Source organism: Trichomycterus rosablanca, chromosome 1, assembly GCF_030014385.1.
Source record: "Trichomycterus rosablanca isolate fTriRos1 chromosome 1, fTriRos1.hap1, whole genome shotgun sequence".
NCBI lineage: Eukaryota > Metazoa > Chordata > Actinopteri > Siluriformes > Trichomycteridae > Trichomycterus > Trichomycterus rosablanca.
This window is the reverse complement of record NC_085988.1, coordinates 20,537,471-20,549,293: the sequence shown is the minus strand read 5'-3', so window position 1 is coordinate 20,549,293 and position 11,823 is coordinate 20,537,471. Positions and strand designations below refer to the sequence as shown.

At 37.4% G+C, this 11,823-nt stretch overlaps 1 protein-coding gene across 1 annotated transcript; it reads left to right on the top strand.

Moving 5' to 3' along the window:
* Positions 1-1,077: 1,077 nt before the first annotated feature.
* LOC134319541 (alpha-2Da adrenergic receptor-like) lies at positions 1,078-2,845 on the top strand. The gene has a single exon (XM_063000775.1). It carries the CDS (start codon positions 1,423-1,425, stop codon positions 2,683-2,685), a length of 1,263 nt encoding a protein of 420 aa, XP_062856845.1. The 5' UTR covers positions 1,078-1,422; the 3' UTR covers positions 2,686-2,845.
* The last annotated feature ends 8,978 nt before the right edge of the window (positions 2,846-11,823 follow it).

The window sequence follows — 11,823 nt, the reverse complement described above, 5'->3', positions numbered from 1 at the left end:
TTCCAAACAGGTGATGTCAACAGGTGATGGAGTCTTTGATGAGCAAAGATGATCAGAGGATCTCCAGTTTGTCAACAAATGTGTGAGAAAATGATTGAAATGTTTAAAAACAATGTACCTCAAAGAAAGATTGGAAGGGATTTGCATATTTCTTCCTCTACAGGGCATAATATCATTAAACCATTCAAGGAATCAGGAGGAATTTCAGTGCGTAAAGGCCAAAGGTGCAGTAAAGTTTTAAGTGGCATTTGTGCATGTAACTCTGTATTGTAGTGCTTGACAAAGCTGAACGCTCATGATCTTCAATCCCTCATCAAGAACTGCCACTCAACAATAGCTGATATAACCACATGGGTGAGGGATTACTTTGGCAAACCTTTGTCAAGCACTACAATACAGAGTTACATGCACAATTACCACTTAAAACTTTACTGTGCAAAAATTTGCAGGAATGTGAAAATCAATGTATTTTATTTTTTCTGCTGAAAACAAACAAACAAAAACTTAACAACACCCAGAGATGATGTTGGTTTTGCACAGCTTAGGAATGCTATGAATCTGATTTGAAAAATGTATCACTGTCTGAGTTTGGCATGTTGTTCCTGTGTAAGCATGGGTTTTCTAGGTACTTCATTTTTGAGTACATATTGCCATGTCATTTACTGTTTTTTTTCCAATTGCCCATGCAGTGTTTTTGAAAGTTTTGCACCCCCACAACCTTGATTAGGATTAAGATTCCTGATAATAAATAAATAAATAAATAAATAAATAAATAAATAAATAAATAAATAAATAAATAAATAAATAAATAAATAAATAAATAAAGTGTCATTTAAAAACAACCACATTCAACAATCTAACGCTACCATAAAACATATCATTGTAATTAATAACATAATAAAATAGAATCAAATAATAAAGAAGCCAAACATGCTCATGTGTTTCAGTGTGTATGTGTACAGAAATGGGCTGGTCTGAGTGATGTAATTTATTTCCCTCCTCCAAAGTGACATTCCGGCGCTCGGAGCGCAGTGGAGAGTTTGCGCAATTCGGAGACACGCTCCACTTTCAGCAAGAAGACGACAGACATATAAAAATGGAAATGTTGGAATCCTACGACTCGATTTTCACACCTTGTATGCTCTTTTTCATTAGTGGACATGAAATGTAACTCAGTGACTTGTCTTGTTTTCTTGATCGTGCTCTGGTGATGTATCTGGAGTGGAAGCGTGCGCTATGACGGCTGCTCCGGGATGAGCGCGCACTGCTGGAGCGCGATGGAATGCGTTACGACTCGCAGGCGGACAGAGTCTTCACAATGTAACACGCACTTTTTAGGATAAATTGCACACATGTCGGGACTAGACTCGAGTAATTAAAATCAGTCTGTGCGCAGAGAGGAGAGGAGAGGATGCGCGCAACATGGCAGGGCTAAACGACACGGCGGAGCACAATGGAACTGCGGAGTGGCCGCACAGTGGAGCGGCTGCGGCTTTTATCATCTTCGTGGCGTCTCTTCTTATACTTGTCACTATTGTCGGGAACGCTCTGGTCATTGTAGCTGTGCTGACGAGCCATGCGTTGCGTGCGCCACAAAATCTGTTTCTGGTGTCACTGGCGTCCGCGGACATCCTCGTAGCGGCTTTGGTGATCCCATTCTCGCTCGCCAATGAAGTGATGGGATATTGGCGATTCGGGAGCGCATGGTGCGCGCTCTACCTGGCGCTGGACGTGCTCTTTTGCACTTCATCCATCGTGCACTTGTGCGCTATCAGCCTGGATAGATACTGGTCTGTGACTAAAGCTGTGAGCTATAACGCAAAGCGCACTCCGACGCGCATTAAAGCCACGATCGCGGTGGTGTGGGCAATTTCTGCGGTCATTTCGTTCCCTCCTCTGGTGATGACCGAACATAATGAAAGAGAATGTCTGATCAATGATGAGCCGTGGTATATTCTGTCCTCAGCTCTTGTGTCATTCTTTGCGCCTGCGTTTATCATGATCGCGGTGTACCGCAAGATCTACCGGGTGGCCAAGCAGCGCGCTTCTGCAGTTTTCGCCGCGAAAAATGGAAACGCGCGGCCGCGCATCTCGCCATCTGAGCCGTGCCTGGCGCGCAACGCCAAACCGGACGCGGAGAGCCCGAGCAGCCTGAGCTCCGGCAGCAACCAGCAGCACAAACTGCGGCGTAACGAGGATGACGACGACGATGAAGAGGAGCTGGACGATATCGATTTAGAGGAGAGCTGTGCTTGGGAAGGTGAGTCAAAACCACCGCGATTTACTAAGCGTGGGAAAAAAGATACCCGGACTGAGAGCAACTGCTGCCGCTCGTCTCCATGGGCATCCAAACCGCGCACATCCCGCATCTCCCGCCCGCTAACAACTGCCAGACCGAGTGCGCGAAAAACCCGAGCAGCACAGCTTCGGGAAAGACGTTTCACATTCGTACTGGCTGTAGTAATGGGGGTGTTTGTTCTCTGCTGGTTCCCATTCTTTTTCACCTACAGTTTGCAGGCGGTGTGCGGGGAACGGTGCGGCGCTCCTGAGGGACTCTTCAAGCTCTTTTTCTGGATCGGATACTGTAACAGCTCCGTGAACCCAATCATTTACACCATTTTTAACCGGGACTTCCGAAAGGCTTTTAAGAAAATCTTGTGCGCATCTGCACCCCAACGCACCTAAAATCCTCTAGAACTTTTAACTGAAGTTTATTTAAATCCAGGGTTGCCAGATTGGAAGTTTAATTAAAACAAGTGTTTACAGATTGGAATATACTGTATGTTTCATTACAATTCAGGGTAAAATCGTTTACACTAAACCAGCGCAAACTGCAAATAAAACTAATTTTAAAACAGGTTTGCATTGTTGGCTTTACTATTTAGGCAAATATAAGGTAATTTTATTTGAATTCAGGGTTGCCAGATTAGACTAAGTTATTTATAATTTATTTATTAGGATTTTAACGTCATGTTTTACACGCTTTGGTTACATTCATGACAGAAGTGGTATTTATTCGTTACACAAAGTTCATCAGTTCACAAGGTTATATCAAACACAGACATGGACAATTTTGTATCTCCAATTCACCTCAGTTGTATGTCTTTCTGTGTGGGAGGAAACCCACGCAGAAACGGGGAGAACATGCAAACTCCACACAGAAAGGACCCGCACCACCCCACCTGGGGATCGAACCCAGGACCATTCCTAATTACAACACCACAGTTTATTCCACATACTACCAAAGCAAGTTTATTAAAATCGGCCAGCACGGTGGCTCGGTGGTTAGCACTGTCACCTCACAGCAAAAAAGGTCCTGGGTTTGGGTCCTTTCTTTGTGGAGTTTGCATGTTCTCTGCGTGTCTGCATGGGTTTTCCTGGTTTCCTCCAACAGTCCAAAGACATACAAGTGAGGTGAATTGGAGATACAAAATTGTCCATGACTGTTTTACATTAAAGACTTGAACTGATGAATCTTAAGTAAACTACCTGTCCTGTGTTAAATGTAACCAAAGTGCATAAAACATGACGTTAAAATCCTAACAAATAAAATAAAATACATATTAAAAATCAGGGTTGCCAGATTGGCCAGAGTACGCTATTTAGCTCTTTCCATTCCACACACTTTCATTGTTTCAGTTGACTCTTAACTAGTGTACGTGTGATTACCATTTAGTTGAACTTATGCAATGAACAGATCTCCTGATGACCTGGATTTGACCCTCACTTCCAGACTATGTTTTTGTGTCTCAAGGTTAACGTGCGACGATTTTATGAGCACTCCATAGAATCCATTTATCAAACAGAAGTGACCCAGTGTGACCCCCACTGCCAGATGATACTTGTGTGGTGGACCATTTTCATCACTGCAGTGACACTTACATACCAATGACATGTGTGTTTGTTCTCATATAAGTGCGGCAAAGTTGGTAGGACTTCTAAATACTGTTTGAACTTCTTGGCCTCTTTATTAGAAACACACTCTTTTACCCCTCATTGTAAATGGAGACTATAACTTTTTTTTATTTTATCATGCACAATGTGCATTAATCTTGCTTGCACATTTTCTCACTAGTCACATTTGGATCACAAGACACTGTTGGCTTCATATTTTTGTTTGGAGCTTTATCGTTCTCTCAGCACTGACACTGAAATATTAACAATCCCAACAACCTTGCTGCACCTGCTACACTTTTACCAGCACAACACACACTACCATGTTATCACCATGTTAACGTCACTGCTGTGCTGTAAATGGTCCACCACCCACATATATAGTGGTTGTGACACCAGTGACATTTTAATACATTTTATAATCAATAATTAGGAAAATGGTTTTGCTAATAATGTCTTCATTTAATTGTTGGATTTTTAATTTATCATTGAAACACACTGGGGAAAAAGAAGAGATATGTTTAACCTAAAATATGATTAATACGATATATACATTTGTTTATTACTAAGAACTAGGCTATTGATTGAAGGAATGATCATCAAAAAAGAAACGAACAACTTTTAATTTAACAATCTAACTTTATAACTCTGTTGAGGTCATGTAAATTTAATATAAATGTAAAACTTAAACTCTTTTTTTACTGTTCAGATTCAGTTAACATACATTATGCATTGTGCACAACATTAGAGTGTTTGGGAACTGTGTTTGAAAATTATCTCACTGTCCTTGAGACGTGCATACTTTCCCTATGTCTAAATGGGTTTTCTCAGGGTAGTATGGTTTTCTTTCAACTTTACAAAAATAATGGATGTGCTGTTTTATAAGTCCAGGTATTACAACCAACCTAATCAACCATGTGTGACAACCAGAAATATATTTAAACCTGGTCTGGTCCAAAGCCCATGTCTGCCATTAATTTATATCTAAACCATATAATGAATGTGATAAAAAAAAAAAACACCTGTAAAATGCAATATTATAACTATTATTATGTATTTATTTTATGTATTAGGGTTGACAGTATAAATTGGCAATTTTGGTCCCAGTCATAGTTTGAACTTGATTTTTAAACAACCTCAAATTTAAAACACAAATTCGTACAATCTGGCAACACTGTTAAGTAAAGTATTGTTTTATTAGTACAGTAAACATAACCTGTACATAACATATGTTTATATTGTAAAACACCAACTTTAAATAATTACGAGAAAATATAATGATGGCACATGAAGGCTACACATTACATATTAAAGGGCTTGACATCAGCTGGTTCTGATGCTGTTCATTTTGATGTCAAGTTGACCAGTCAAACATCTGCCATGAAATGTCAAACACAATTCACCTCACAATTCAAGCTTGATACAGAGCTGGATTGCCTAATTAGTTACGTTAGTTTAAAGGATGTGCTGTTTTATAAGTTTTATAGATGTTAGTAGTTGGGCTAATAAGTTAGAGCCCTGTGATGAATTGTTGTCCTGTCCAGGTATTACAACCAACCTCACCCGACCATGTGTGACAACCAGCAATATATTTAAACCAGGTCTGGTCCAAAACCCATTACCAGTAAGTTTAAAACGACCTTTTTTACTCTAAACCAGATACAAATAAATTAATTGGAGAAAAACCCAGTCGAATTTATTATTATTATTTATTTATTTATTATGTATTTTAATTAGGGTTGACCGATATTAATTGCCATTTATGATATTTCTGCAATTTTTCGTGCAGTCATAGTTTGAACTTGGTTTCTAAACAACCTCACATTAACCACACAAATTCTTACAATCTGGCAAGACTGTTAAGCAAAGTATTGTTTTATTAGTACAGTAAACATAACTTATACATGACATATATAAAATGTTTATATTGTAAAAACAAACTTTAAATTACTACGATAGAAAGAATAATGCTGTCACATGAAGGCTACATTACACATTAAAGGGCTTGACACCAGCTGGTTCTGGTTCTGATTCTGTTAATTTTGATGTCAAGTTAACCAGTCAAACATCTGCCATGAAATCAAGCTTGATACAGAGCTGGAAGTTAATTTAAAGGATGTGCTGTTTTATAGGTTTTATAGGTGTTAGTAGTTGAGCTAATGAGTTAGAGCCCTGTGATGAATTGGTGTCCTGTCCAGGTATTACAACCAACCTCACCCGACCATGTGTGACAACCAGAAATATATTTAAACCAGGTCTGGCAAAGCCAATTACCAGTAAGTTAAAACGACCTGTTTTACTCTAAACCAGATACAAATAAATGTGAGAAAAAAACAGTAAAATTTATTAAATTATTATTATTATTATTTTTATGTATTTTTATTAGGGTTGACATATATTAACTGCCATTTATAATATTTTTGCAATTTTGGTGCCAGACATAGTCTGAACTTTTAGAAAGTTCAAATTAAGTTAGAAACAACAAATTCTAACAATCTGGCAACATTGTTCAGCAAAGCACATGATTTGTATATGAGGTATATCAAATGTTTATATTGTAAAAACAATTTTTTGATAATTATGAGAAAATATAATGCTGTCACAGGAAGGCTACATTACACATTACGCATTAAAGGGCTTGACATCAGCTGGTTCTGGTTCTGATTCTGTTAATTTTGATGTCAAGTTGACCAATCAGACAACTGATATTACTGTGTGTGAGCTGTTTCCCACAATGCATAACAGTTCTGTGCAATTTGAAACATCTGAATGTAGAATGTATTTATTTATTTATTTATTTATATTTAAAATCAGGGTTGACAGACATTAATTGCCAATTTTGGTTCCAGTTTCTGAATAACCTCAAATTCTTACTTTGCTGCATAACTCACTCACTCACTCACTCACTCACTTAATGGCTTATCCAATTAGGGTTGCGGGAGGGTGCTGGAGCCTATCCCAGCTTTTCAATGGGTGCAAGGCACACAGTAACACCCTGGACAGGGTTCTAGTCAATCGCAGGGCAGACACACACACACACACACACCCATTCACCTATAGGGCAATTCAGTGTCTCCAATTAACCTGACTGCATGTTTTTGGACTGTGGGAGGAAACCGGAGCTCCTGGAGGAAACCCACGCAGACACGGGGAGAACATGCAAACTCCACACAGAAAGGACCTGGGTGTCCCAGGACCCAAGACCTTCTTGCTGTGAGGTGACAGTGCTACCCACCAAGCCACCGTGTTGCATAACTCTACAAAGTTATATAGATTATACAACAAAGTTAAATAGATTATATAGACTACTACTTTGTCTCCCAATTCAGTAATATGAAATAAGGGGTAAGAAAATTTATAGAACAGCTTGAGTTATGTTCTCTCTAACAGCCTGATTGTACCTGGACAAACTTTCCAATCTGGCAACACTGTTAAGTAAAGTACTGTTTTATCTGTACAGTAAATATGACTTGTACATGATGTGTGTAAAATGTTTATATTGTAAAAGGCAGACTTTAAATAATTGCAAAAGAATATAATGGTGTCACTTTTATTTATTATTTTTTTAATACGGACTTATTAGAACAACAGCTAATACTTATATAAAAAGGGCTTATTTCAAAAGACATCAGCTGGTTGTGGTTCTGATTCTGCTGATTTTAAGTTGACATACAGTAAGTCAAGCAACTTACACTGATCAGCCATAACATTAAAACCACCTCTTTGTTTCTACACTCACTGTTAATTTTATCAGCTCCACTTACCATATAGAAGCACTTTGTAGTTCTACAATTACTGACTGTAGTCCATCTATTTCTCTACATACCTTTTTAGCCTGCTTTCACCCTGTTCTTCAATGGTCAGAAGCAGAGTAGGTATTATTTAGGTGATGGATCATTCTCAGCACTGCAGTGACAATGACAATGGTGGCGGTGTGTTAGTGTGTGTTGTGCTGGTACGAGTGAATCAGACACAGCAGTGCTGCTGGAGTTTTTAAATACCGTGTCCACTCACTGTCAACCTTATTAGACACTCCTACCTAGTTGGTGCACCTTGTAGATGTAAAGTCAGAGACGATCGCTCATTTGTTGCTGCTGTTTGAGTTGCTCATCTTCTAGACCTTCATCAGGACGCTGCCTACCGGGTGTCGTTGGCTGCATTTTTTTGGTTGGTGGACTATTCTCAGTCCAGTAGTGACAGTGAGGTGTTTAAAAACTCCATCAGCATTGCTATGTCTTATCTACTCATACCAGCACAACACACACTAACACACCACCACCATGTCAGTGTCACTGCAGTGCTAAAAATGATTCACCACCCAAATAATACCTGCTCTGTGGTGGTCCTGTATGTAGAAACAAGGAGGTGGTTTTAATGTTATGGCTGATCGGTGTATATTGCTGTTTACATCAGGTTGCCTTCTAAAAATTTGTGGGTGGTCTTTTATATAGTTTTAGCTGCCATGACATTATGGCTTGTGTACTTCTGTTACATGATGATACATACAGAAGGAACACAATAATTGGTGGGCTATATAAATGTGATATTAAAAATGTCAGTTTATATAAAAGCTGATTTTCTGCTGACAAGAATACTGACTGTGGGGTTCCTTTCTCACAGGTGGCAGGATGTCTAACCTAACCACTGTAGGTGTAAGCTGCTGTATTGTACTGAGTAAAAATATAACTTCTCTCAATCAATACTAGATCTTAAAAACACTTATGAGTAATATTACATTAAGGCACCAGAGTTAAACTGAGTTCATAATGCTGGATCCTGAGTGTGGAAACATCATACTGTGCTACTCATGTATTTTTACCAGTAACAAGATTTTGAAACTACAGGACATTTAAGAAATCCCAACCGCCTCCTGTGTGCTTAAGGAAAAGAAAATAAGCACTACTAAAGCAGGGATAGTTTTATCTGGGGAAGGTACTGTTATTGAAGTGATGTCTGACAAGGTACATAATTTAAAATCAGTACAATCTAGTCCAATCAATGCCTGACAAAATTTTTACAGGCATGTTCATTATTTTTTTCTTCAGAGTAAACCACTTTTTTGTACAACCCCAAATCAGAAAAAGTTGGGACAGCATGAAAAATGCAAAATTACCTTTGCCAAGGGCACTGACACAGCCCCATACCATGACATACTCTGGCTCCTGGCTTTTGGACTTGTTGCTGATAATAGTCTGAATGGTCCACACGGCGTAAATTTTTTTCCAAAAAAGACTTGGAATGCTATTTCATCTGACCACAATTCACGTTTCCACGGTGTGATGGTACGGTGGCCCGCTGAGTCAAAACACAATAACATTTACAAAACAAACAAAAGCTGACAACACAACAACATTAAGGAAAAACGCGAACACAATAAGGACAACACAAAAACATATGGAAAGCACAACAACATTAAGGAAAAACGCGAATACAATAAGGACAACACAAAAACATTGAGGGAGAACGCGAATATATTAAGAGACAACGCAAATGCTTTAAGGTGGACCGCAATTACATTAAGGGAGAACACAACGAAATTAAGGAAACATTACAAATCTACAACGGAAATGCTCCCGGTCACTAGAGGGCACCTCTATCATTTTTTATCTGTATAAACATTGCAGCAAAAGAAGCAAGAAGCAGAGCAGCCTAGTGCAGAGAATCTGGCTTCGGGTTAATTTAATGTTCAGGGCTGTAATTCTAAATAAAAGTCTTTTGATAAATTCATGTCAAACCATTTTTATACAAACACATCAATGTTTCTCACCTACTACAAACTATTTTTTATATTAATTTTAAATAAAGATCAATAAATCTGTGACCATTTTATATTGGAGATGAAATATGCAGGTCTCGTATAATTTCATTTATTAGTACAAACATCAATGTTTCCCATTTACAATAAACTTTTTTTTTTTATATTTTATTTAAATTCATAGTTAAGATAAAAAAAATGTATGATTAATGTACTGTACTGTACATCTGTATATGTATATATGACAAATAACGGATATATTACCTTATTTCATATATTGTAAATTATAGAATTATTTGATATGATTAGATTTATTAATATAAACAATTTTATATATACAGTACACATACAGTACATACCCCTCACATACTACAAACTTCTTTACATTATTAAATCATTTATTTTAGTTTCTAGTTAAGATCAATAATTGTATAATAATTATATTTTACAGTTATGTGTCCATTTATGTGTCTATATGAAAATGGTTTGACATTAATTTAATCAAATGATACAAGATTTAGATGTATTTATTTATTTGCACAATAAAATTATTATAAAAGAAATACAATTTTTGTATTGTTTTGTACAAGGTTTGTAGTAAGTGAGAGACATTGATGTGTGTATATGAAAATTAGTTTGACATTAATACATCAAATTATATGACACTTTAATGGATTCCTTTTTCTGAAAAAAAAAATGCACAAAATGTTATGAACATTTCTCAGTTTTTCCATTAGTTTTCTTTAAATAAATAGACGTAATCTTAAATTTAAAGGTGTTTTCAAGCACTTATTTAAACCAGAATGCCGAATGTCAAACGAATGTTGAATAGTAAACTAATGGGCATGAGTATGTACGCTTAAAATGCTTAATGATAACTAACTAATACATTGTAAATATACAGTTAAATGGTTTATGACATTAAAACATGTTAAACTGTAAATGACTGTGTCTGTTTAAAGCTCAAGTTAGTTGATTTTGCAATTATATTAGAAATTTGGCAAGCTAGTAGCTGCCTGATGTTAAAAAAACAAAAAAGCACTATACAGTCAAACCGCCGACACTAAAAAGCTGACTTTTATTTAGAATTACAGCCCTGAACATTAAATTAACCCGAAGCCAGATTCTCTGCACTAGGCTGCTCTGCTTCTTGCTTCTTTTGCTGCAATGTTTATACAGATAAAAAATGATAGAGGTGCCCTCTAGTGACCGGGAGCATTTCCGTTGTAGATTTGTAATGTTTCCTTAATTTCGTTGCGTTCTCCCTTAATGTAATTGCGGTCCACCTTAAAGCATTTGCGTTGTCTCTTAATATATTCGCGTTCTCCCTTAATGTTTTTGTGCTTTCCATATGTTTTTGTGTTGTCCTTATTGTATTCGCGTTTTTCCTTAATGTTATGTGTTATCAGCTTTTGTTTGTTTTGTAAATGTTATTGTGTTTTGACTCAGCGGGCCACCGTATGATGGTCCATCCTAGATGCCTCCGAGCCCAGAGAATTCGACTCTGCTTCTGGACATGGTTAACATAAGACTTCTTTTTTGCACAGTAAAGTTTTAAGTAGCATTTGTGCATGTAACTCTGTATTGTAGTGCTTGACAAAGGTTTGCCAAAGTAATCCCTCACCCATGTGGTTATATCAGCTATTGTTGAGTGGCGGTTCTTGATGCAGTGCCGTCTGAGGGATTGAAGATTACAGGCGTTCATCTTAAGCTTGCGCCCTTGCCTTTACACACTGAAATTCCTCCTGATTCCCTGAATGGTTTAATGATATTATGCACTGTAGAGGGAGAAATATGCAAATCTATTCCAATTTTTCTTATAGCTACATTGTTTCTAAACATTTTAATAATTTTCACACACATTTGTTGACTAACTGGAGATCCTCTGGCTATCTTTGCTCATCAAAGACTCAGCCTTTCCTGGTTTTGTACCAAACCATGATTACAATCACCTGTTTGGAACCACATTATTATTTAGGTTTTTTACCTCATTACTAGCCCTAACTTGCCCCCGTCCCAACTTTTTTTGGAATGTGTTGCAGGCCTGAAATGCAGGAATGGAGGTATATTAACAAATGAAATGAAGTTGAACAGACAAAACAATCTGCAATCAAATAAAAGTCAAAGTAAATGTAAGGAACACTGCATTTTTATTTTATTTGCATTCACCATAC